The 27,664-nt window shown below is 48.1% G+C and overlaps 1 protein-coding gene across 1 annotated transcript; it reads right to left on the bottom strand.

Moving 5' to 3' along the window:
• Positions 1–599: 599 nt before the first annotated feature.
• Positions 600–22,747, bottom strand: LOC141729961 (serine/threonine-protein kinase pim-1-like). Its single transcript, XM_074546620.1, has 7 exons — positions 22,473–22,747; positions 9,969–10,018; positions 2,504–2,610; positions 2,330–2,380; positions 1,766–2,132; positions 955–1,131; positions 600–706 (listed from the first exon to the last, which is right to left on the bottom strand). Exons 1-7 carry the CDS (start codon positions 22,745–22,747, stop codon positions 600–602), a joined length of 1,134 nt encoding a protein of 377 aa, XP_074402721.1.
• Positions 22,748–27,664: the final 4,917 nt, after the last annotated feature.

Raw genomic sequence — 27,664 nt, 5'->3', positions numbered from 1 at the left:
CTCCCAGCCCTGCCAAAAGCAGCTGGGCAGCGACTGAAGAATGAGTTGCATCTGCCCCAGCAAAGGGAGAGCCTTTGGTTGCCCGCCATGCTGGGTCATGCCCAAATCTGGCAGAATTTCCCCAGATGGGGACTCATCTGCAAATTCCCCGTGGAGTTTGGCTTTGAGGAAGGTGCCAGAATCAAAGTGCATCACCTTCAGCCTCCAGTGGCCAGGCTGAGGAAGAACTTGTCATCCTTGATGTCACCCTCGCTGTCTCCAGCAGCAGCAGCAGCATCATCATCCCCACCCGGTACAGCTTCTCCAGGGGCTCCTTCTCCTTCCCTGGGGGCAGACCAGGCTCTCAGGGCTCTGCCCAGGGCCCCAGCTGTCAGGGAACCAGGACAAGCAAAACCAGCTGGGGTGGCGGCCACCAGTGCTGGGCAGAGCAGCTCAGCTCCAGCACAAGGGCTGCGTGTTCCCATCCCATGACCCCGGTCCAGTGACACTGGCAGCACAAAAAGGGTTGGGTTCCTTTGCTTCTCATTGCCAAGGCATATGTGGAGCAGGAACTTACCAGGGCCCTGGATCAAAGTGTGCCTGTGGCTCTCTCCCTTCTTCTATGGCAGAGGAATATTCTGCATCCAAGGAACACAGAACAGGTCTTCCAGTGTGGGTCTGTCCAAGGAGTTCACGGATAAACACCACCAGATCAGGTCTTTGCACTCTGGGGAGAGAAAGCAGAAACTGACGGTCAGCCAGAGAAGGCTCCTGTCTGCTTTACCCCACTGTTCCCATGCCCAGGCCATGCTGGATGCGCTCTGAGCTGGGCCTAAACTTTCCCACCAATTCCCTGTTTTGGAGGAGAGCAGGACATGTGCCACCTCCTCAGCAGCTGCCAGAGCGGGATGCCCATGAGCCCGCTGCTGGCTCCCAGCACTGGGATTCCCCCCGTGCCCAGAGAAGAGGATCCACCTTGAGAGAGCCTTTGTGGCAGCGGGAGCTGGCCCCAGCTGAGGTTCCGGCCCCTCCTGAAAGGGTGCTCCCCGCAGACCATCTGGTGCAGCAGGATGCCCAGGGACCAGACTGTTGCTGCCTCGCCATGGTACCAGCCAAAGTCGTTCCATTCTGGGGGGCTGTAGGACAGTGTTCCTATGGAATACAGATGGAGTTCATCAGGGGGATGCTGCTGCTCCCAGAGCCTGGCCCCAGCATCCCTGGGCCCGCGGGGGCTGCATCAGGGGCACACAGGGTGACCACTGCCCTCTCGCCAGCATCTGGGACTTGTGCACAAAGTTAGGGTTGGAAAAGAAGCCTCTGGTGCTGGAAGAGGGCAGCCCTGGCTAGGCCCGACCATGACATGCAAAGGAAAAACCCACTCCATGCTGGGGAAAAAACATGCCCTTATCCTCCCTGCCTGCATTTCCCCAAAAATATTATGAAGCCAAGGGAAACAGGGTGAGTGGGGTAGTGCAAGCCCTTCCTCTCATCTGCACACCAAAGTGGCTGGGGCACAGGTTCTGCCCTCTCTCTCTGCTACCCCCACCCACGGGGGTTTTGGTCGGGCTGGCTGCCTCAGCCCAGCCCCAGTCCTGGGCAGAGCAAAGGCTGCCAGCAGGGCTGGAAGATGGCTGCCCACCCAGCCCTGCTCTAAAGCAACTCAGCTGAGGACTCAGTGCCCTGACTGGCAGCAAAAGGGAGAACTCCCGCTGCCACAGCCAGCTTGCCTGGGAGATGTTGGGCCATGAGACGTCAGCAGTGGGAGCACAGCCCTGGGTAGGCTCACCTGCAAAGTGTGTGTAGACTGTGTCCTGCAGGTAGGTGCCACAGCCAAAGTCAATCAGCTTGGCCTGCCCGGTGTCCAGGTCAACCAGGATGTTCTCTGGCTTGATGTCCCTGTGCAGGACCCCGCAGCTGGTGCAGTGCCGCACGGCCTCCAGCACCTGGCGGAACAGCTCCCGCGCCTCCTCCTCGGGCAGGAACCGCCGTGCCCCAATGAAACGCTGCAGGTCCTGACACTGCTCTGGCCGCTCCAGCACCATCACGATGCAGTTGGGGAGCTCGAGCCACTCCAGCAGCTGGACCACACCGGGGAAGCCAGTGGACACCTTGGCCAGCAGCACGATCTCCAGGGGTGCGCTGGCGCCGTCGGGCTGCGGGAGGAGCACGATGCCGTCAGTGGGGCCGATGCCGTGCCAGGCCTGGGGAAGCCCTCAGCCAGGCCGGGATGCTCTGCGCCCTGCGCTGGCCCCACGCCCGCTCTCCCTCGGGGCGTCCTGGCGGCTCCCACCGTGCCGGGCCCCGGCTCATCCCTGGCCGGCAGCCCCGGCTGCTGGCCCCGCTCACTCACCAGCTCGCCGCAGTGCCGGACGCGGTTCCGTGGCACCCTTTTGATGGCCACCTGCAAGCCAAGGCCAGCAGCGGGGTGAGCTCGCCGCCCGCACTGCGAGCCCCATCCTCCGCCCTCTGCCCTCCTCCTCCTCCATCCCCTCCTCCTGCGCCCGCCGCCGGCCCCGCTGCTCACCGGGGCGCCGTCCGAGAGCCGCGTGGCCGCGAAGACTCTGCCGAAGCCGCCGCGCCCCAGCAGCGATCCCAGCCGGTACCGCTCCTGCAGGGCCTCCTGCGCCTTCCCTGCGGGCGGGAAGCGGCGGTCAGCGCTCGGCCCGGGGCCAGCAACGGCCCCCGAGCGCCCCTCACCCGCTCCGGGCCGGCCATGCCCAGGCGTTCGCTCCCGGGAACGCGGCACGGGAGGCTCGGGGCCGGCGGCCGCGCTGCCGAGCGGCGGAGTTCGGGCCGGGGAAGCCGCAGCGGAGGCGGCGGGAGCGGCTGCGCCGCTTGTGTGCTCCGCGGGCCCCGGGAGGAGAAGGGGCAAGGGCCGGGGTCGGGGCCGGGGCCGGGGCTGGGGCTGGGGTCGGGGCTGGGGCTGTGGCCGGGGCCGGGACTGGAGCCTGCCTCGGGGCCGGGGCCGGGCTCGGGCCAGGCGGAGGAAAAGGGCGGCGATGCCGCCCCCGCCCCAGGCACTGATGCCCGCCCAGCAGCGCCACCGCCAGTACAGCCAGAGCCGGGCGGAGGCGAGACCGCGGCGGGACGGCCGGGGCCGGGCACGGGGCAGCCCCGCCCGGGGCCGGGGGCGGGCCGGGGGCATGGCCCGGCCCGGCAGGGGAGAGGGAGGCGGGGAGAGGAGAGGGACGCCGGGCAAGGGGCCGCGAGAGAAGTGTGTCCGACAGCGGGAAGGGAGAAGGAGAGAAAGGAAAAGCGAAAGAAAGAGAGAAAGAGAGTGTTCTAGGGTATCTGCTTTTGCTGCTGCTGTCGCCGCTGCTGCTGCCGCTGCTGCTGCCGCCGCCGCCGCTGCTGCCGCCGCTGCCGCCGCTGCAACTGAAGCACCGGGGCCGTTCGTCCCCGTGTCCGTTCCCCGCTCGCCCCACGAGCCCCACGTTCGAGCCCCGCGCACCCCGGGGACAGCCCCTCCGTCTGCCCAAACACGGGAACTTTGCAGCCTTGAGCCCACATGCAGAGCCCCGACTCCTGCACACTGGCACAGCGACCTTGCTGAGGGTCAAACACTGTCGGGCCACCTTCCCTTGGGTTGGGATTCCTACCTCAGCCCAGCACTGCACTTACACCTCCAGTGTTGCTTTCCTGTAAAAACAGGGGAAGGAAAACTCATGGTATTTTAGAGTGTCTAAAAATCACTGGGATAGAGAAGTAGTGCAACATGGAAAAGGGGAAGAGAAGTAGTGCAACATGGAAAAGGGGAGCATAGAAATAAATAGAGGAAAGCATCTTGGATTGTTTCTTTCATTTTCATTTCACTTCTGGAAAGCTGTTTCAGTTTTCCAGGAATCTTCTCCTGTCTGCTCTTTCCAAGAATCTCTCATGGAGAATGAGGTCAATTTCCTGTCACGAGATTTGCCACCAGGAAATTATGCCACTGGTGAAATTTTCATTATGACTGTTTGTGCTGGCTTAGGGCAGATTTTGTGAGGAAACCTCCTAAAGTGGTCTGTCTAGAAAGCAAGTTCAAGCAGGCCCCTCCCCCTACTAGTTCAGGAAAAGATTTCCCTCAAGAAAAGTGAAAAAAACCCCGTTTATTTAACAGGTAAAGTATTCACAAGCATGAAAAATGAATAATATTAAATAAAACCTCTGACAGTGCTGAAGAGATGGCAAATTCAGAAAGTCCTTTTTGTGGGTTGTAGTTGGCTCACTCGGTCTCTTCTAAGTCCCTCTGGTGCTGGAATGCAGCGTCCCAGAGCTCGGTGGGCCACAGGGGTGAGCTGCCGGTGTTTTTCTGGGTTTTCAGTCCAGAGTGGGTTTAAACAGTTCCAAGAAAAAGGAAAGTCACAGTCCGAGGAACTTCTCTGCCCCAGCTAGCTAAAAAAAAATTGCTAGACCTGGGCTGTGAAGGCATCAGGAAATTTCCAAATCTGGGCACTGGCCGTCCCAGCAAACACCAGATCTGGATGGCGCTGGAGCCAGAACCTGCAATTTTCCAAATGTTGTCATCCTCTGTCAGCAAATCACTGGACTTGGGCTGTGCCAGCACCAGGAAGTTTTCAGATCTGGGCACTGGCACCGCCATCAAACACCAGATCTGGGTGGTGTCATTGCCAGCGACAGAAATCTGCCAGATTTGGGCTCTGCTGGCACTGGGAAATTTCCAAATCTGGGTTCTGGTGCAGGAAACACAAGTTGTGGGGGCGGTGCCAGAGCCAGTAGCAGGAAGCTGCCAGGTTTTGGATTTCTGTGCCAGCAAATTGCTGCACTTGGGCTGTGCCAGAATAGGGAAATTTCCAGATCTGGGCACTGGCAGTGCCAGCAAACAGCCCATTTCAGGTTCCAGGCTCCAGGAAGGACTGGATCTGGACGCCTTCTTCTTTTCTTTCCTTCTTTCCTTCCTTCTTTCTTTGGATCCTACTGCCAGCAAACTCCAGATTGGGTGGTGCTGGCAAGGGGAAATTGCCAGGTTTTAGCTTTCTTTGCCAGCAAATTCTGGACATGGGTGGTGCCAGAAGAGGGAAATTGCCAGATGTGGGCACTGGCAGTGCCAGCACACACAGATCTGGGTGGGGAATGTGCCAGCACCAGGAAATTGCCAAATGTTAACTTTCAGTGCCAGCATATTGCTGGAATTATGCTGTGTAGGAACCTGAAAAATTCTGGATCTGGGCACTTGTGGTGTCAGCAAACACAAGATTGGGTTGCTGTAGGTACCAGGTATTTGCAAGGTTTTGGTTTTCTTTGTCAGAAAGTACTGGACTTGGGCTGTGCTGGCACGGGGAAATTCCCGCATCTGGGCACTGGTGGTGCCAGCAAACACCAGATCTTGGCATTGCCAATGACGGTAGCAGGGAATCGCCAGATTGTGGCTTTCTTTACCAGAAAATTGCTGGACTTGGCTCTGCCAGAAGAGGGAAATATCCAGATGTGAGCACTGGCAGTGGCAGCAAACACCAGGTCTGGGTACCTCTATTGGCATCAGGAAATTGACGGGTTTTGGCTTTCTGTGCCAGCAAATTGCTGGACTTGGGCTGTGCCAGAATAGGGAAATATCAAGATCTGGGAACTGGCAGTGCCAGCAAACACCACATTTCAGGAAGGATTGGATCTGGACCCATTCCCTCCCTGCCTCCCTCCCTCCACAAGGTGCCAGAGGGGCTGGAGAGCAGCCAGGCGGAAAGGGACCTGCAGGGACTGATGGACAGCAGGCTGGACATGAGCCAGCAGTGTGCCCAGGTGGCCAAGAAGGCCAATGGCTCCTGGCCTGGATCAGGAATGGTGTGGCCAGCAGGAGCAGGACAGGGATTCTTCCCCTGTGCTCAGCACTGCTTGGGCAGCACCTCGAGTGCTGTTTGCAGTTCTGGGGCCCCCAATTTAGGAAGAACATGGAGGAGCTGGAGCGTGTCCAGAGAAGGGCAACAAGGATGGGGAGGGGTCTGGAACACAAGTCCTGTGAGGAGTGGCTGAGGGAGCTGGGGTTGTGGACACCTCAGCTGGAGAAGAGGACCTAAGGGAGACAAGTTGGTGTCAGGGCACAGGTTGGACTTGATGATCTCCATGGCCTGTTCCACCCTTGCTGATTCTGGGATTCTCTGGAACCACCCTTGGAGCAGTTGCAGGATGAGCTCTGGGCCTCCTCTTCAGCAGCTCCAGCAGCCCAGGTCCCTCAGCTTCTCCTGCCAGCCCCAAAGCCCATCCTGTCAGTCCTGCAGAGCCTCTGCAGCTCCTCCTCACTGCCCAGAACAGGGAGCCCCAGAGCCAGACACAGCAGCCCAGATGTGCCCCCCTGGCCTGGGGTGCCTCTGGCAAGGGAGCAGCAGGAGGCACTGCAGGAGCCTGCAGACAATTGATCTGAAGGCCAAACCTCCTTAGCTCCTTCTGAAAGAGCAGAACAGTTCCTCATTCCAGTGTGGTGGAATGCTGGGCACCACAGCTCCAGGTGAGGACTGGACACAAGTTTGCTCCCACTGAGTGCTGTGATGGGTTCTGCAGGAGCTCTGGGCTTCTGTGCTTGCCAGGCACAATGAGGAGAGAAGGAGCCCAGTGCACTGATGTGGGAAATGGGTTTGTAGAAAGTTTTTAGAGCCTAATAGAAGGCCCACAAAGTATGAATCTGTATATAAATTTTGAGACAAGAAATGCTACCTTAAAAATTTCCATGGAATAGGACAGATATTGTTGAAAGAGAAATGGAGCTGGAAAAAAGTTTCAAAAGATGGTCTTGCAAATAAGACTTTGGAAAAACAGAGCTATGAAAGATGCATTGTAGTTGGACCATCAAGGGGTAGTTTTAAATAATTGGCTTTAAGGCATCTACAACATGGCATGGCAAAAGGCTGATATACCAAGAAATGCTTATAGTGAATTATAATTATGAAGTAGTTAGCTTCTGATTGTGATGGCATGAATTATAACATCTGTATTGTCTCACCCTTCTCCTGAGACTGAAAAGGAATACAAGTTTTTAAAACACCTCTCAGTTGCCCCATCTCTAGGTCGAGAAAAGAGTATTATCCAACACACTGACACAGCTTTGCCTCGAGCATAACCCAGCCTGGACCAAACACACTGAAAGGTTTCCCCTTTGGCCCATGTCTCGAAACATCAGGTCTGCTGTTTGACAACTCAGGTTGGTTTGGTGTCAAGGAGTTCTCTCAGAAATACTGGGTTTGTCTTCCTCTGTGCCTTCCCCTCAGCAGCCTTGGGGATGCTCCTGTATGACGCCATCTCTCTCACACAGTTTGAGACAACTTCAAACAGGATATTGTGCAATAAGTCGTCTCCTCTAAAGTGTTCCAACAGTCCCTTTCCAGCAATAGGAAATTATTACTGATAGATCAAAGTAGAAAACCCCTAACAGTTTTTTAACAAACAGAATCCCCCCATGACACGCATTCCAAGAAGGCGCCGGGGTCTCTCTCGGAAGAACAGGAGCTGTCACGGAGCAGTTCCAGCAGCTGATGGAAGCTCGGGGGCTCGTCCGGCGTCGGCTTTCTCCCATGGCAGAGCTCCATGGAGCGGGCAGGGCAGTGAAGCAGCTGGGCTGGAGCCCCTCGCTGCCTTTTCTCCCCGGTGTGGCTCAGCTCACAGACTCTCGGGCTGGGAGCGGGGCCACTCCGCTCCTGCCGGCACCATGTCCCTGGGCTTGGACAAACAGTTTCCTGCCAGGAGAGCCCTGCACACTGCTCCACAGATCTTTCATACAGGCCCAAACCAACTCCAAACACTCTGTCTGCAGCAGCTTTACACAAAGGGCTGCAGAAATCCAGGACAGCTGCAAGCGAGTGTCGGAAGGCTCTTGTCTTGTTCCTGACAGCAGAATTCTTGATGATCTGATGCAGTTTTATTCAGATGTAACATGAGAGCTGAGGTTTTTTTGTTAAAATATTTCATGATGAGTAACAAGCCTTGGGAGCATGAGGTACAGGACTGACATGCAAAAGCATGAGCATATCCTCCAAAGTGGCCAGTTTAATTGTCCATTTTATTACTCTTGTATTTACTCCACACTAATAAGGAAAACCAAGCTTTGCTTGGAGGCAAAACAGGCATGGGATACACTACAGTCCCTCGCAGGCTTATCAGGGCTGGCAGTGACACAGCAGGCAGTCTGCTTCATTGTGAACCACTACAGAGCTACATCCCAATCTGGTTTAAGTAGTGTGGTATTATTAAGAGCTCCTTTTCTGCATGAGACACAAAAAGGAGATCCCAAATGATCTTCATGCAAGCATGCAGTAAAGAACTGCTCCTGCTATCCTAAGGAAGCATTTGCTTTGGCAATTACATTCTTTCCATTCATCTTTTGATGCAGACACCTCAAGTTTTCCCCCACACCCCTGCAAGGCTGGCAGTCGCTGTTTCCCATTTCCTGTTCTTCTCTAGAGATGGTGCAGTGGCTGCTTTGAAACAAAAAGCCCTGAGATCTGGACAGCTTGAAGGAGCATGAAATGCTGATTAAGTGCTCATATTGGTAACACCCAGGTCTGTGCTGCCCAGTGCTCTGGAGCAGCAGCAGCAGCAGGACCATGCATCATTCCTGTAGGTGGATGTTCATGTTTCTGGTGTGCAAGAACAATGACTTTGAGGAGGGACAAAAATGCCCCTCTTCAAACACTGAGTGTGCAAGGAGATGTGAAGTTTCACAGCCTTTTCTAGGATATTTTAGAATAATCTAAGAGAATATTGTGGCATGGAGCAGGTCCCTAAATTTGTCTCCAGAGGAATCCCCAAAGGGCACATTCACTCTGTGGTGATGGCAACCCCATAAGCTCATGGACCAGTTTTCCCTGCAATGTGCCACCCTGCCTGGGCTTTACTAGGCTGGGACTAGACCCAGAGCTAAGCAAACACAGGCAGCCAGGTGACATTCTGTAACATCAGAAGCTGGCAACCATGAGGACTTTGCTGCCAAAAGGTTACAGTTTGCACTGGGCCCAGAAGTGTTTTTCCCTAAGGCAAAGCAAATTGAAATGTGAAGTTTAAAATCTTCAAATGACTATGAAAGGAAACTGCAGAATAATTTCTGGAAGGGCAGCATTGTCAATGATCATGCAGCCTACCAACAGCTGGAGCTGAATCAAGAATTGCTTCTTCCAGCTGTGCAGGAATTCATTCCACTGGCAAGCACTGGTCCATGGGAACAAATGATCCCCTAGCTCTGGGCTGAATGGCACCCAGGCTGCAGTGCAGATTTGAGGAAACCTTGTCACTTGTTATTGGCCTCCCAGTGCACTCATCCTTCTGCAAACAAGGTGCAAACAACACAGCTGCACTGCTGTCCCAGGTAAATATACATACAGGTGACTTTGCCAAAGCAGTACATCATTTCCCAGTGAAATACATGACCTCTTCTTACCTATGGAATTGTGATTGAAGACACCTGTGAGCCAGATCTGTGGGAGATTGCAAAGGAGCAAAGCTTTGGGATTTGGGCACACTTCTCTTGGTTTCTTTGCTCATGCCTTTGGTGAGCACAGAACACACCTAGGTAGAAAACCTTTGACTATACAGGATCTTTTGGATCCATTGTCCCCCAAACAGGTCAACGGTGGCCCTGTTACAATGACAAATTGAAAACAGCAGCACAAATGACACAAAAAAAAGATGGCCAAAGAGGAAGAGGAGAGGCCCAATGAAGAAAGGATGTGGTGACACTGGCACATTGAGTGAGCTGCACTCCCATAATCTCTAGGCTAGCAGGTCCTGGTCTCACATTCTCCTCTTGGTTTATTTATTTATTTATTTTTCATCATCAAAATAAAATATATACGATTAAAAATATATCATCAAAACTTAAAGACAGAATCAAAAGACATTAATTCAAAACTACATCTAAAGATCAGAACATATGTACATCTGTAACTATGAAGCCTAATGCATCAATCCTATTCTTCAAACACTCTTCATACAGGCGGCAGCTTCTTCCTGAGCTTGGAGGAAAGAGAGCTCTTCTGGATGGGAGGCGAGGACTTTGTGGGTGAGGGTACATCGGAAGTGTCCAGAGAAAACTTCTCGGTAAGCCTGTAACCAGTCAGATCTGCAAAATGGAGACACAAAGTTTAACAGAGGCCACCATGCAAACCTAAAGCAGCTGAAGCTCCATATTTCATGGGACACCTTTCCTGAAAACTTCTAAACAGCTGCACAGGGAAACATGCTCCTGCTGGCAGACACTGAGGCAGGCCAGGGCAAACCCTGAGCCACTTGCCCAGAGCTGGCACAGGCACAGCCTGGCCTCTGGGCTGCCCTGGGACAGCAGGGAGCCCAGAGCCCTGTGCTCCCCAGGAATGGCTCAGCTGCACATGCACCCTCCTGCTCCTCTGCCTGCCCCACAGCTCAGCAGCCCCACAGCTCCAGGGGCACTGGCAGCAGCACAGCTCATTGCAGGGGCACATGCAGGGCACAGCTGTTCCCTCGCAATGTGCACAGCCTCTCTGGGCTGCCACAAGACCCTTCCTGCCAGCAGAGATTGGCCCAGCTCCCCCTCACCTCTGTGTGAGGCTGAGCCATGATTGCCTTCACCTTGTACTCCATCTGGAGCTGCTCCAGGCCCCCCATGCCATGACAAGGAAATGTGATGGAGAGAGTGGGGGCAGATGCACACCCTTCCTTAGGATTTTGTCATTTTTGGCACAGCTCAAAAGGCAAATCCAGAGGTGTCCAATTCAGCACTTCCTCAGCTTTCTGGAGAACATCTCGCCTTCACCAGCCCAACATTTTGGAGAGCTTTTCCCGCACATGTGGAGGCTTGCTGGCAGCACATTTCTTCAGCTGGGTGCCCATCACCTTGCAGAGGGCAGAGGTGAGCTTGGTGGCCACGGTGCGGATGTTGGCGCTCCGCACAGGCAGCGCCTTGTTCCCCAGGCAGGACCAGAGCACGGGCAGGGCGTCGCGCTGGGCGACTTCAGGGCTGCTGGCATGAACCCCCTGCACAGGCACTGCTGGGACAGAGACACAGCTCCTTACCCACCAGCCTCACTGCAAACAAGGATCTGCCTCTGCTTCTGCTTCTTGCCAGCCTCTCTGGCCAAGAGCAGCAAAATAGCACCCAGAGCCCCTTGGTCCAGAAACGGGCAAAGCAGCTGAGCATCCTGGAAACAGAACCACCAACCCCTCAGCACTAATTGCTCCAACCAGAGCCTTGTCCCTGGGGCAGACTTCCTACCTTTACTAAATTATTTCACAATCTCTTTCTGCATGAACAATGAATGAAATGTCCAATTGCCTTTGATTTCCATTAAGAAGTTGTCTAAACCCACACTGAAGATTTGGAAATGCACCATAGAGAGGAAATGGAGAGATTTCTAATAAAAGAGATGATTCCATTTTTGTAACTTTGATGCCAAGTGCCAAATGTCTAATCTGGCTCTTCCCTGTGCTCAGTGGCACACAGCAAAGGGCAGGGTTAGAACACACCTCAAAACTCCAGCCCACCAGAGATGGCTGCTGCCTGACAGCTGGATGAGAAACATCAGTGACCAGCTGGTGTCTTTGGCAGAATGCTTTTGGGGCTTCCAACAAAGAGCTGCTTCAAACCTCAGGGCGTCTTAGATAATTACCCAGACCCCATTGCCTTTGCATTTGGGCATCTTCATATTTTAATGTCACTTCCCCTCCCAATGGTAATGGCATTTTTTCTTATAATGTTCACTGAAATAGGACATAGAGAAAGAAAAATGCTATACAGGAGACTGAAATGTAACCAAAATACGAGTGTTTTCTCACATTGCTCCTGAAATATCTCTGCCCATTTTCTGAACTGAACTGTATCAAACACAGACAAAAAGTTACTACCAACAGCTTTTTGCTTGGCAGATTTGGCTGAGAGAAAAAAACCTGAAATGCTCTGCAGACCATACTTATTTTCCAATCAGACAAAATGTTATCTAGCAGCCATTTAATATTCTGTGGTGGAAGAGACTTCATTTTCTCTATGCTGTTAATCCACCAGCAGTCATCAACATTGAAAGAGCTCCTGCAAGTACCGAAAACCAATTCTGCTAAGCAGGAAAGGGTTATGGTACCCATTTTAAAATGGGAATTCATTTGAGTTTAAATGCAATTAAAGACATCAGTGACTACTGAACGTGAGGAACAGCTGTCTGTTCCTACTAAATCTAAGAGAGAACATCCGCTTTTTCTAAAGTATCCCTAATTTATTGGTAATTCCTTTATTTGAAAAAGAGATCAAAAGAACTGCTAAACTTAATTCCCTATTGCTGGAGATCTACTTTATTCAAATGCTCTTTAAGGGCCTTTGACATTCCCAATTGCTGAACATGCCCTTTTGAGATTCCTAATGAAGACACAAAGTATATTAAACCTTGCATTCAAAGATGTTGGCATAATTAGCAGTGGATTTAGCCCCAGTTAAAGCAAGGCTATCAATCATCTTCTCTGCTATATATTGGGATTATAATGTTTCCATTCCTTGGCTATTGCTGACATAGCAAGCTCCTCTGAGGAATCAATTATCAGCTGCATTTGTAGCATTTTGGACAGCGCTGACACAGGCAGACACTGTTTGCACACCCTGAAAGGCTCAGTCCAAGGCCACTCTGACAGCACAGGCAGGGAGCCTCAGCACTCTGCTTCTGTCCCTGTGCCCCAGAGGCTGCCTTGCACTAAACCCGTGCCTCTGATACCTCTGTTGAGTTCTGGCCTAAGCTGTGACCCCCAGGCCCTGCCTGGTTCAGCCTCAAAACTTTCCAAGACAAAAACAAGAATTCTGTGAGGACAAAACAAACTGATGCCCTGAAACAGCATTTGCCACCATTTCCCCTCAAAGACCACAGATGTCCCTGAGCTTCCCAGAGAGGAGCCAGCTGGGGCATTTTTAGCCCTCCCTTTGCTGGAGGTGGTTCCGAGATGCCCCAGTGAGAGCTCAGCCCCAGGCCCAGCGCTGCCCCCATCTCAGATGCTGCCCAGCTCTGCAGCAGCCAGGGAAAACCTGCCAAACCCACCTGCCTTGGCCATGGGGCAGCAGGGACAAGCTCAGCACCTCCTGGTTTGGAGGAGCTGCTCTGCTGTCTGCTCACAGGCATTCCCTGTAAATGCTCCCTGGGAAGAGCTCTGGGCTCAGAAGGGGAGGCCATACCTGTGATACGCTCGGTGACATCCAGCAGGGCTTGGCCACTCAGCTGATTCCATTGGTAGCTGAACTCTTTCAGCAGTGACACTTTATCTACAAGGGAAACACACGTTTCTGCTCACTTTTCTCAGGTCATAGGAGTAAGGACAGTGGGGAGGGAAAGGGCAGGGCCAACCCCATTTTAAAAAATCAAGTACATTTCTGTGGATTTTTGAATCCTTTTCTTCTTTCCTTATAGCCTGCTTTCTAGGGTTTTAAATTCAGAAAGAAAAGCTCTCCTCTCACAGTTGTAAATCCAAACTTTTCTGCTGTAGCAGGAGCTGTGTTAAAACATTTCACATCAGGGACCTCAAGAGTTCAGTCACATGGAAGCAGTGAAAAGGTTCTGCATCCCAGAGCAAAAAGGAAGAGCCCCACACTTGGGTCACAGAAAGGCACTGAGTCAGGCAGTTCCTGAGATCACAGAGCAGCTGGGGAGGAGAAAGTGGAAACTCCCCTTGAAGACCTGCCTCTTCAACACTCCTTTTTTCAGGCATATTCCCCCAGTACAGAATTTTCAGAGCTGACATAAATGTGTGTGGCAAAGGAATTTAGAACATCCCTTGCCTATGTAGTTAATTGCTGTGGCCATCTTGCCCCATGCAAAACAACAAGTGGAACAAGGCATCATTAACAGCTGGGTTTATACCTCTTTGTTCTAAAGAAATGAACTTGGTGAATCACAAGTTCCCCTTTGAAAATAGAAGACAAAGAAGAGAAGTGGAAAATAGGCAGCTAATGCCTCTAATGTAGAGCCTCCCAGGTGGCTGCCCTGCAGAAGCTCTGATGGGTCAGTGTCCCTTCATGCCAACAGCAAAGCTGTTCATTTGGGAAGTCAGACGGGGCCCAAGCAAACTCCACAACTCCCTTTGCCTTTGAACTGTACCAAAGCTGCAGTCCAGGACTTGCTCTTCAGACAAGCAGCACAGAGCCAAGGGCTCCTGGCACTGTTGGGAAATGCTGATCCCATTCCAGCCTGTTGGGGATGGTGCATAAGGACTGCACCTGCACAGCCTCTGGTGGGTGTCAGCTGCAGTGTTCCACAGACAAGAGCAGCTGTCAAGGCACTCAGCGCTCTCTTGTGCAGGAGAGACAGAGACGAAGCTGAGGAGAGTCCCTGCCAGGGCTCAGCCTTACCCAAATGAGCAAAGGATTCTTCCAGTGCTTTCACAGCTGCCCGATGAACCCTGGGATCCTTTGAGTTCAGGTTCTTTGTTATTCCTTCCACCAAACCAATGATCACGGGGTTCAAGGTATCTTTCAGGGCTCTTGTGATTTCAGCCAGTACGTCCAGCGCCCTCTGCTTCACTTTCTTGTGGCTGTCAGATATTCTCAGGACAAAATAATCAAAAATCTGTGAAGAGAACAAGCATCGTGAAAGCTGGATTCAAATGTCCTTGTTTGAAGAGTGGCTGTAGCAGTCAGCAATGTCAAAGATGAAAGTGATCCTTTCTGTCAGGTGAGCACTCGCTTGCACAATTTCACTGTTTTCCTGTGGACCACTCACTGGAATGGTGGCACAACCTCATGCTGGTTGAAAGATTTTCCTCTGTTTTTAAGAGGTTTGGCCGGGGACTGAATAGTTCCTATGGTATTTCTCTCCATCTATAAATCAGTAAATCAATTCCATTTATTATTGCTAAAGACTACCTTTGCTTTGAATGGAAGCAGATGTTTACAATGCCTGGTTTTCTATACAGTTGCCTCAAGTACTGAGGGCAATTGTGATTTTGCCAAAACTATGGCTGGAGGAGATCTAAGTTTTCTTTTGTTTGTCTCAGAACCTGTGTCTGGAGAAGTGCAGGGCTCTGATCAACTCTTCCAGGATCCAGACCATTTCTCTAACTAACAAGTAGACTTCTGAAATGTAATGTGCTGTACAGCTCTCATTAGAGCAGGTTCAGTCCCTTGACAGCCACATTATCAGGCAGCTTTCCGTGGAAAAAGGGAAAAAGCAGCTACTGGGAGGAGAAGGCAGAGATGAGTCCTTAGCTGTTTTCCTCCTTTTCCAAAGAGAAAAACAGACCCCCAAGAAGGGTGAGCACTGTCTTTACCAAGAGGAATAGAAACAAAGATGGAAATGAATAGCCAGAGCTGTGCCTGTTTCAGACAAATGGAGTATATAGAAGTATTCTTAAAAAAAACAACTGGGTTTAAACCAACCCAGCCTGATCATTCTCTTCCCCATGCAAACCCATTTTTGGTCTAGAGAACAATTGCCATGCTTTCAGGGGCTGGATTCCCTTCACTTCACCCAGCTGGGAGTAGGAGAGAGCAGCAGTTACACCAGCAGAAAATTCTGCCATCATCTGATGAACAGCAGCAATAGGCACCTGCCAGACAAATACAGCTGGACTGAAATAACTTGTCCTGAAGCCTGGACCTGAATTACATTTGTCTGGGTAAGAGGGACCACGTGTCCCAAAATGCCAGGACGGAGTGCCAAGACACACTGAATTAACTTTGCTGCTACAGGCTTAGGAAAGGAGCTAAAGGAAAGGAGCAGTGAAGATACCCTCCATACTTGGGCGATGTTAGTAGAGATGAGCTGGGGGCTGGTTTTGCACAGGTCTAGGAGGAGTTCCACTCCTTCCATCTGTGTCTGAAACCCCTTGGCTTCCAGGAGATGGTAAAGCTTCTGGAGCAGCTCCGTTTCTTCCACAGCTGGAGGTGACGTGACCTGGGCTTTTGCACAGTGTAGGAGGTGTCATCAGAGGGAGATTTCACCCTGGAAAATAAAACCAAATGAGGACCTGTTGGTGATAATTATGGCTGCATGGCATCCCTGTGGAGGAAATAATTAGCATTGACTCCATGATTCCAGAAGGCTGATCAATCACTTTATTATACTATACTATACTATACTATACTATACTACACTACACTACACTACACTACCCTGCACTGCACTACACTACACTACACTACACTACACTACACTACACTATACTATACTGAAACTCATTGTCCTTACAGACAGCCTGATACAGACAGACCAGATTGGTCAATTGAATACAAAACACCATCACCAGTGGCCAATTAAGAAATTACCCTTTGGTAAACAAATCTCCATAACACATTCCACATGTTCACAATAACAGGCACAGCAAGTGAAGGTAAGTGTTGTTTCTCATTCTTTGATCTTCTCACAACCTTCCCCAGGACAATGCCTGGCAAAGTTGTGCCTGCTGTTCTCTGTGGAGAGAGCTGCAGCCACAGACAATACCTTCAGTTAATTGTGAGCAAAACATCTTGAGCAGCTTTCCTAATTATGTGATTTCAAGCTGGAAAGTCATGAGGGTCTGAAGAACAACGTGGACCTCATGACAATCATTACAGGAGACAATCTGCAAGTGACATTCTCACCACTGCTCACTCAGGAAAGCCAAGGATGAGATGCATCTGATCTATCTTCAGATGGCTGCCAGGGCACACAGGTCACATTGCTTTGTGGAGAAAGAGAGACACTACTTCCAAGCTTAAATGCCTCCTCATAAGGGACGTGTGTGTCTTAGAATAACGAAACTCATCACTCTGGAGAAGTGTCTCTGCAACCAGCCATGACAATCTGGAAAAGTAGCTCAGATGCATCTGAACAGATAAACAGAGCCATATTTGAAGGATTCAGAAAATCAGTAAGAGAGATAAAAACAGAATCCAGACATCCCAGAACTACGCTCACATTTCATTTGCTTCCCTAGAGACTAGATCCACAGTGTAACAAACCCACTGGGAACAATTCTCCTGGATCAACCTGTCTCTTCCATGAACACGGGAAGATGCCAGCTGTGCTACTGAGGCATGTGGTCACTTTCCTGCCACTGCTGAGCAGGACAGAGTTAAATAAATCCCCTCTGCTATCAGAGGAGAATACGTACAAGCAGCTCTGCAACTGCCATGAAGAGACAGCAAGGAGCAAATTCCTGTCTTAAATGCTGATTGCAGCACAGGGGGCAATAAACCAAACATGCTGTCCGTCAAGCAAATTACATGGAGGACAAGAATATCAAGACAAAAAGTCCACATTGAGACACCTGTTGACTGAAGTTGTTCAGGAATTTCCTTGCTACTTACTACTCAAACTTGGTACTGTTTGAGGGTAAGAAAACCATGATTCAACCAGGCCAAAGCACATGGATGAGAACTGCATCTTTGTGGAATGGCATCTTGCTTCCAGACTGAGATTTCTCATCAAAACACCAATCTGAAAATGACTCCACTCAGAAGAAAGAAAAGCCCTGTTTGAATTTACTTGTCCCAAGTCAGGCAGCAGAACCTTGGCCCTCTCCCAGCCTCCACAACACTGCCCTTACCACTGCACTGGATCGTCTGAGCGGCAGCCAATGGGTGTCTGTTTGTCTCTCCATTTTTGTGGAAACCCTTCCAGAGAAGTTGTGTTCAGCACAATGCAGAAGTAGACATTTTTTAACCTAGAGTATTTGTAGGGAAAGGAAACAATGTGTGGCATTGGTCATCTCTGCCAGACAGTTTTTCCTGAGGTAGAGGCATGTAAAGCTTGTCATGTGCTTTGTCACATCTAAGAAAAGTGCTCAGTGCTGTTTGCTAGCAGACAATGTGGCCTGGGGCTCCTTTGAGCCATCGTTCCTCTCCTTCACCGGCTCCTTGACAGATGGGCCTTCAGCCTTCTGGTTTTCCATCCCCTACAAAGACACAGAGAAACCCCATCAATCTTTAGAGTATAAAACAGGAAATTCCCTGTTGAAAACACAAGTTAGAACCAGGATCGCTGCTACCAAGGCTTAGGGAAACATTTCCTAACTACAGATGGAAACAGACCAGAGATTCAGTGATGCCAACTCTTTGTTTTCAGTAGTGCAAGGCAGGTTATGGGTGCTACCAGACTGAGCAGCAGTCTAAAATCCCAAACTCCTTAGTCATGAGCAGAAATGGGAATAATGCAAACTGGCAGGCAACGAGAGTTTGTGAAGGAAGCAGCAGAACAAACTGGACTCTTTGGGGGTTGGCCCATTGTGTTGGAAGTTGATTTGGTTCAACACTCACTCTCCCTGTGTCTGCACAAAGGCAAGCTCCCTTCTAAAATGTCGATTAAAAATATAAAATCCTCCCCCTCAAACAAACAAAGGATTTTCCACTGGATGCTGCTGAATTCACCAAGCTTCTTCCAGCTCCACATGGCTGGACAGCAGGGCAGTAGTCCCAAAAGACAGACAGTCATTGTAGTAACTAGGATTGACCTGGACATCTTTTGCAAATTTGGGAATTTTCTTGGCACTACTACTTCCAGTGTCCTTTGCAAAGACTATGTTATCTTCAGAAGCACAATTCTCACTTAATTGCTTTACAGGGGGCAGAGAAGGGAGAGCATGGTGGTGGCTTACGCTTAAATGTAAAACCATTTTCTCCTCTTTGCCTTTCCTCTTTGTGACCGATATTGAAAATATTCTAAACCCCACTTTTTCCCTAATAATATCAGTTCCTTTGTGGTCTGCAGATGAACAGACTGAGGATTAACAGCTCATTCCCAGGAGCAAAATGATTCAGCAGAAGAGGAATGAGCTGAAGACAGATTGGGTGCGTTTGCTCTCATATTAGCAGTGGCAATACTTGCACAAAAGAGACATTTCTCCTGCCAGCACTTACTTTCTTCTTAATTCTTGTCAAAATATCTTCCAGGTCATGGGTGGGAAGAGATCGTTTCAAAAGCATTTTAAATTGTTGATGATTGAGCAACATCTTCACCATCTCCTGTGCATAATGCCTAAGGAAGGAAGGAAGGAAGGAAGGAAGGAAACAAAACAAAAGTGAGCAAACACAGGAAGAGTGTTAACAGAAGAGACTGATACCTTAAACTCATCAGGGGCAATCCTTGCACGAGAAGGCATTACCTACTCAGCAAAGAGGGAGATTTACCTCACTTGACACTGCACAGTGCTGTCAGCTGAACACAAGAGGCAAGAGGACAATGTGGGGCAAGAGAAAAATACCATTTCACTCTGAAACTGGGGGTGTGCTTCTGTGGCATCAAAGGATCCCAGGGAACAAGCTAAACACATCTGCTTTGTTGTCAGAGCCTGTTAGCAGTGTCTTGCTGCCATTGCACAATAATTTGCCTTTCTTTAACTGGCAGGGAAGCCAGGACAAAACACCTCATGCATCCTCTTGATTATTCTATACTATGTGTATGCACAGGGACAGCTAGTTGCTCTGGTGTTCTTGGCAGCTATTAATGGCAATTTCACCATCAAGGAAGGGGATTTTGGTGGTTCGGGTTGATTTTCCCAGTAGGAAACCACAGTTTTCTTCAAGAAGAAATATGGAGCTCACTGAGCCACAGATAACAGCATTCTAGAAATCTTCAGAACAAGTTTAGAAAGTCTGAAGAGATTGGCTAAAGACCCATGAAATATTTCTAGGATAGTGTGAAGTTAATGAGAAATGGATGTTTGGGATCCTTCAGTGATGAACATTAGCCACCACTTTGGCTTTGTGTTGTGCACCTAAGGCCAAACAAAACAGTTGGACTGGCTGATCTGAGCTCTTTTGATCTCAGTAAAGAATCCTTCAAGCCACAGGAAAAAGTTGGCAATGTTCCTTTTTGCTGGCCAACCTCAGGTTTCCCAGTACAGCCATTTGCCCTGGCAGCCCAGAGCAGTGGTCACAGTGTCAAGGCTGACAGAGCTCAAGAGGAGTTTGGACAAGGCTCTCAAGCACATGGAGTGACTCTTGGGGTCACTGCACATGGCCAGGAGATGGACTCGATGACCCTGATGGGCCCTTCCAACTCAGCATATTTCATGATTCTATGACCCTTATTCACACCGTGAGGTAACTTCATTTTCCCTTTAGTTTCCACTCTTGTGTGGTTTCGCCTTTATAGCCAGACACAAAACGGTTTTCCTGTTTTGGGAGGTGAAATGAAGATCATTACCTTGTGTCCTTGTGACAGTCCTGAGCAAGCTTCCCTGCCACGTGTGGCAGCCTCTCAGCCCTGGGGGTGCCTGCGAGCTGGGTGACTCCAATTCTCTCCATCAGGGACAGGAGCAGTTGGGCCGCACACTCGCGCACGGGGCGGGGCAGCTGCTGGGGAGGAGAGAGCAAACCCTGGGCACAGGGACAAGGAGCAGCAGCAGCGCCGGCCTGGGCCAGAGCTGCTCCCTGCCCTTGCTGGGGGAAGGAGCCTGGGCTCTCCCTGCACCTTCAGACACCTGCAGAAGGTTCTGGCCTCAGGGAAACGCAAAGTTAGCATTGCACACAAGGCCTGCCTGCACGGAAGAGGGAGAATTCAGTCTCCCTGCACTGTCTGATACTCAATTTCTTTCACAGTATTTACTCTGAGAAAGATTAAAGAAATAGATGACATATGAATAATTTAGAAATTAAGGACCATTCATGCTGACCCATCAGAAGGTACCCAGTACACAGAGCTGCAGCAGGACTGAGGCTCTTTCCACCCATTTATCCCCAAATCTGCAGACCTTTGGTATTGAAGTGGAGGGAGAAGACCCACCTTTCTTGATCAGCATCGACTCCGTTTATTAACTCAATCAGTCACTTTTTATAACCGTGTTAATTAAGTTCATGCATATTGCAAACCCGAGCTCACAATAGGTCAGAGATAACACACCAAGCCCTCCTTATGTTTCCAATACCAAGATTTGTGTTCTCAAACTTACTTTTACTTTCTCAAAACAGCCAAAGATAGAATATCTACTTGTTATGAGAAAGCTGCCTGAGACCTCTGGTATGCAAGGTTCTCAAGGCCTTCATGTTTGTCACTTGTACTTGTAATTAAAAACAACCTGAGAACTTCTACTGTTTACAGAAACAGGCTGTGAGAACCTGTCCCCCACAGCTGCCTTCTAAGCCATTTCTGAAAAAATCTCCAACAATTCCCGGTTTTTTCTTTTTTGCGCAAGGAGGTTGGTATGCTGGGTTTTTCTATCATTCCACTGACCATATCTTGAATACCACCAAGAATACAAGGCAAAACAAACAAAAGCATTCAACGGTACACTCAGTATCTCCATAAGGTCCCCCAGCCATGGTCCGAGCAATGGCTTTTACCCCAAAGGGTTAAAAGGCTGTCAGCTGTCCTCCCTCATGTGCACCTGGGGAGGAGTCGAATGGCGAGTCTGAAAAATGATCCTTTGTGTCCTTGAAGTTTTCACATCCACCCTTTTCTTGGGTTTCTCAGAAAAGTTCAAAATCAGTTTTACAGACTGTAATCCTTTAGTCATTTGGCTAAAATGGCATCAGCTGGTTTATTTCTCAGTCCTTGGTTGATTTGGAGTAGTGAAAAATTAGCATGCATTTAAAACACTTAAAATATCTAAACTTAACAGAAATTAAAACCTTGAGAGCATTCAACATTTAACAGAATTTAACATTACTTAAACTTAAAAAATCAGCTGATTTTAAATTCTACATAACCTAAACTCAATATAACCTAAATACTTAATAGGCAATTCAATTCAAGTCACTTAGTAATAAACAAAACTTACTATAAAAATAAAATATGGCATTTATTATAACTTACTTATAGGCCTGATTCTAAAATACTAAACTAAAACAACTTTCCCCACATTTTTGCTGCAGCATTTTTATCTTTGAATACTTTTAAACCTAAGAACTTTATTCAAGATAAGTGGAAAAAATTATTTTAAATTCAATAATTGCTTGCTTTTATATTTATCACATCTAAACAAAGCTTAAAAAATACAAAAAACTACACTCACTTCATCTTACTTATACAATCTTTTTAACATATTTCCAACACCCTTAAATTTTTCAAACACAATTTCAGTCTGAGAAAGAAAGTTAATTGTATAGTCTGTATGTTGAAACATGTGCAGCACTCCCCCAACATGCCTGAAATTCTTCTGTTACACTTCATGTTCGTTCCAAACACTGCTGGCTCTAGTCTTTGCTGAACACCCCAACAGTCCCAATCAAAAGCAGCAGTCAAGGAACTTGAAGCAATCAGTTCATAATCTTCTGGTTACGTTGTTATGAAGCAAATAATTTTTCAAGTCAAAGTATAGTGTTGTACCATCAACTTTTGCTCAAACTAAGTGTCCTGATGCTATAAATCTTGCTATTAATTGCTCAGTGTGCTGGAAAGAATACTATAAATCTTGCTATTAATTGCTTAGTGTGCTGGAAAGGCTGTCCCCGCTGCCAAGCACCAGCCGGCAGTCTGTTAAGGTACAGTCTAATAAAGGTTGCCGGGTCTAAACTAAAGCCTTGCCGGCTGCAGGCGGAGGGAAGAAGCATTCGCACTGGGAAAAAACGCTCCAGTCTCACACCACCGTCCGCATCGCATCGGGGCAGCCCCCCCACGCTGGGCTTCTTGTTTTTGCAAGACGCGAGGCTGACTCACTGCGCACGCTCCGTCCGCACTGCAGCCACGGCAACGCAGTTACTCCTCCCGCGGCGGCTCCGCTGTCCCCGCGGCAGCTCCCTGCGGTGTCGGAGCGGGCGAAAAAACTTCCGGTCCCGCGGCGCGGCGGCGGCTTGGCTCGACTCGGCATGGCTGCGGCGCTGGTGGTGGCCACCTGGCTCTGGCTGCGGGGCGAGGCGCGGCTTTCCCTGCGGCGGCGGCTCGGCTTCTGTGGTGCGGTGCAGCTTTCCCCGCGGCGCCGGCTCTCCTCCCATAGCTTGCTCAGCATCTTGACAGGTTTATCACTCTCCCATAATAAATCATCGAATTCACGCCATCCCGTTAACTCGTAAACCGCATGGAGGCCAAGGAAAACCCTTTTAGCATAGCTGTCAGTCCAAAGTCCTGTTAAATCCTTTTGCAAATTCATCCCTTTAATCTGTCTTGTCTATAAAAAAGCAATAAAAAGATCATATGTGGCTTGCCTTTCCATTACCTCTAAATCGAAAGCGCGCTTTTCTGCAGCTCTTCAAGGTCGCGGCCGCACGTTTCAGCCAGGCTCGTCTGTTACGGTCCTGGAGCATGGCATGTCTTGGCATCTTTTCTTCCGTTTTTTTTTTTTTTCTCTCCAGGCTTCTGCTGTTCCGGCTGCTCTTGTCCCGGCTGCTGCTTCGGACACGGAACCCGACCCATACTCCACTTCTCATGGTGTCGCAATATCACGTCGAGGAGGTCACCATATATTGCAGATGGAGGGAGAGACCCAACTTCATTGTTCAGCATCTGACTCCCCTTTATTCACTCAATCAATCACGTTTTATAACCGTGTTAATTAAGTTCATGCATATTGCAAACCCGAGCTCACAATAGGTCAGAGATAACACACCAACTCCTCCTTATGTTTCCAATACCAAGATTTGGGTTCTCAAAATTATTTTTGCTTTCCCAAAACAGCCAAAGATAGAATATCTACTTGTTATGAGAAAGCTGCCTGAGAACTCTGGTATGCAAGGTTCTCAAGGTCTTCATGTTTGTCACTTTTACTTGTAATTAAAAACAACCTGAGAACTTCTACTGTTTACAGAAACCAGCTGTGAGAATTTTACTCCTCACAGCTGCCTTCTAAGCCATTTCTGAAAAAGTCTCCAACAGTCAGGCATTTCTGAAGAGATTTTTTTTTCCTAAATTTGTCAATTTTATTCTGTAATTTCGTAAATTAAACCCTGACCTATAGATATCTTGCAGACATTGTGTTTTCAGCCCATTCTCCTGTGTTTGCTGTCATTTGCTGGTGGTGAAGGAGGCAGCCCCAGCCCTGAGGGGATGCACCATCTTTCCAACTCCTTCCACATCTGTCCCTTTAGCATTGCTGTCTCTGTACCCCGACCCAGCCCTGACTGAAGGTTTGCTGGAGCACAAGTGCCTGAGCCTGTGGCCAGGATGACCATTTCTGAGCCCTTTTCCCAGTGTTATATTTTCCCGATTATCCCATCATAAAAAAAAAAATTAAAAGTAGTAACAATTTTAATTGAATACTTAAAGTGAAAAATATAAAATTGGATACAATATAATTTGATTAAAATAAGGGATAATTTGGTTCAAATAATAGCACATAAGCAAGAGATACCGCGGGGTACGCAGTGCAGGGTTCAATGACCCTTGTCACTTCACGTACAAGCTTGCCAAGTGAAAGTCACCCCCTATATGCCATGTGTCAATGCCATCTCCTCCTATTTTCAGTTCGTCACTTTTCTGTCTCCGCCTCCATTATCACCTTTACCACGCATGCGCCACCACTCGGTTTGGTGGTCGCACAAGTCTTTGGGGGTCGTCACTGATGAAGGCCCTGTAGTCTTCTTCGCTGTCCTTTAATTCACCTTTGGGTTACACATGTGCACCAAGCCAGGACAATGTAAGCCAAGTATCACTGCATCTACATATCAAGGCAATAAGTCCCTTATTATTAGCATTTTATGGGACTGAACCAGGTTCTTTGGTCATTTTTAGCAACTGTATCTTCAGCTTCTTTCCTGTGGTCCTTGAGAACATCTGCTGGGAAGGGGGGGTAGGTGGAGCCCCTCCTTTCCCTCTCTTCTTTGGCATTACAACTTTTAACTATTAACTATTTTATTATTCTCAAATATTAATTACTGTATCAATGTTGATTACTGTTCCAATTTTTATCAGCATGAATCATATCTATTTATTACAACTCCCCCATTTCTCTTTTTGATCATTATGATTTGTGCTGTATTTAAAAAGCTGTGCTTTGATATTTTTTATATTTTTCAAAATTTTGGTTTTCTCGTTGTCTCTTTTTGGCTTTAAACTTTTTTAGCATTTCTATTACTGCTTCTAGTCTTTTATACTCTCTTTTGAGTTTAGTTAACATTTCCTGGTCTATTTCAATCTTTTTAGGTTTTTGTTTTTTAACAGGGGTCGATTTAGCTTTTAATATCATTATAGATTTTGGGGTTTTTTTGGGGGGGGGAGGTTCTGCATCTTGAATCATAGTTGTAATCTGCATCCCCTGAATCACTAAATGAATTAACCTAATAAAACTTGGAATCATACAAGGCAGAAACAGAGGTCCCAGAACTGAACACAACAACATGAACCCCAACTTTTTCTTCCAAACACTTCCGAAGAGGTTACTCCACCAATTTGTTTTCAAAATTGAATTTCACTTTTGTACTGGCACATGAGCCACCCTTTTAGTTTTTTCTGCAAGTTCTGTGATAGCTTTCTTATTGTTGCCCACAAATTTAATATATCCCTATTGGAATAAGAATCATATCCCATCTGAGGCTTTCCATTTTTTATCAGTTTTTTCCAATTGTTTTCAGTAAGACCTTAGGCTGTTGATGAATTGGTAGGGGTTAGCTCCAGGACTTTTGTACCAGCATAAATTAATCTGTTTATCCCATTTACATTTTTTTTTTTATTGGTCCCCAATATTCAACGGGGTTTTTAGGTTGCCATATTTTTGAACAATCATCCATATTAACCACCAATGTGGATTTACAAGGAGTATGCCCTACTATTTTATTAAATTTTTTTTCTTTTTGAGTTATACAAATAATTTCAATTACTTGATGTCTTAAAATCCATCCTTCAGGTTTCTTCAATGTTCCAGAAATTTGCGTGTGGTTCCACTTTAAAAATTGCTCTGGAGCTAAGCTCTCACCTTTCCACAGCCATCTTTTAGCCATTTTTAGACCTCCACAAATCCAACATTTGGATAGTCCCAATTCCATAGCAATTTCTTGCATCAATCTCACAAACAGATTCTTATTTGAGGCTGGCAAATCCCAATCCTTGTAGTATTGTTTTAGCTGTTTATACAATTTAGCCAATTTTGTTGACTCTTTTTTTCCTCTTCTTTCCTCTATTCCCCTTTGGGTTTTTTTTTTCAATTTTTCTTTTAGTGTCCGATTTCCCATGTTAATACTTGGATCCTTTTTATTATCATCTCTTTCAAAACAAACAAATCTTTTATATTGTTGCCCGAATGATAAAGGACACAAAACTCGGATAAGTTTTGTGTGGCGCTTTATTGAAGGGCCCGGGGGCCTGCGGACTAGCGTCCCCAAAAACAGAACCCCAAAATTCACACATGGGTGTTTTCCTTTTATACACAAGCAATTCATAACAAAGTCTCCAAGAAACAGTGGCCCTTCGCAAAGTCTCCAAGAAACAGTGGCCCTTCGCCAAACTACGGACCCTTGTAATACATTCCCTAGTTCACGAGCAAAATCAGAAATCTTCTACCTGTCCTATTGTATGCTATCCCCAAACCAGTTAGTCTTCTTACTCTCCTACCCTGGCTTAATGTTTATTAGGTTTCTAAAGCTACTTGCCAGGGTTACACAAAACTCAATCACATAATATCAACGGCTACAAAATTATTTTTACAAACCAATTCACACAAAACTCATAACTAAACTACAATAAAACATTTTGCTAAATTTCATTTCTTTTCCAACATTTCCCCCCTTTTGAGCATCCTTAAGTCCTGCTGCAAGGATGCTCAACCAACGGTATTGACAGTAACATCTTCATAGCAAGGTGGGGGATGTTCTTCGTTCTGCCGCCCACGGGTCATCACCTTCAGCAACTGGATAGATCGCTTCCTTTCCTTTTCAATCACACCTAAAAGACATCTATATACAATCCATATAGTCACCAAAAATACCAAAAGCATTAGTACATACTGTATAACGGAAGTAATCCAGCCAGACAGGTGAAGCCCCAAAGAATCAAATACTGCTCCTATCCAATTATCCTGTGCTTCCCTTTCAATTTCCTTGGTTTTTGTTTCCACTTCTGCCAATTGGGAAATATCTTTCTCCACTTCAAGTGTAACATTTGGAATGTGTACACAGCAATGATCTACTCTCCTACTCAGGTAACCACAAACTCCATGTTCTTTTAACAGTAGCAAATCCAATGCCATTCTGTTTTGTAAGGTCATTCTTGATGTAGCTTGCAATTGCAAATTTAGATCTTTAAATCCCTTCTTAGTAGCTGCTGCCAATCTTTCTGTCTGTCCTAACAAGTTGTTGAGCATTTCCCTATTTCGATATGTTGCTATCGGAGGGAATAATGACTCTAATATCCACCCAAATTGTACTCCTGTGCCAGGTTCATGCCACTGCTCCTCTAGGGATTCTTCCCTCTTTTTGAGTCCTTTCCTTTGAATCAATCTATTCTGCTTCCAGTATGGACACAATGTGGGAACCCCTAGGGTAATTTGTGTTACTGATCCATCTAAAGATAAATGTGTGGTCCACTGTCCGTGTCCCAACACCCAGACTAGATTTCCAGGACTGTGCACTGTAGTATATCTGCAATCTATAGGTCCATCCATGGAGTCTCTGCTAACCGTGTGATTATACCCCCTACACTCGCATCCCCATTTTAATGCCATTTTCACCGGTACCAATCCAATTCGGTCTTCCGGTGTATCACATGTAAAAACCTCAGTACAATTCCAATCCTCTTTCTGCGGTCTGAACTCTCGGGAAGATGTAGACGTGATGATGGCCCTATAATGTGACTGATTCTTTACCCCTGACCATTGGATGCACCATTGTACTTCCCCAAGGTAACTATAGTGTTCCAAAACACTGGGTCCCCACAATGTCTTCCAACTTTTCCAGGTATCAAAATTCTGTGTGATATTCTGACAA

This window comes from Zonotrichia albicollis, chromosome 8 (genome assembly GCF_047830755.1).
Source record: "Zonotrichia albicollis isolate bZonAlb1 chromosome 8, bZonAlb1.hap1, whole genome shotgun sequence".
NCBI classification, from domain to species: domain Eukaryota; kingdom Metazoa; phylum Chordata; class Aves; order Passeriformes; family Passerellidae; genus Zonotrichia; species Zonotrichia albicollis.
Note: the sequence above shows the minus strand (reverse complement) of the source record. Positions and strands in the feature narration are given on the sequence as shown.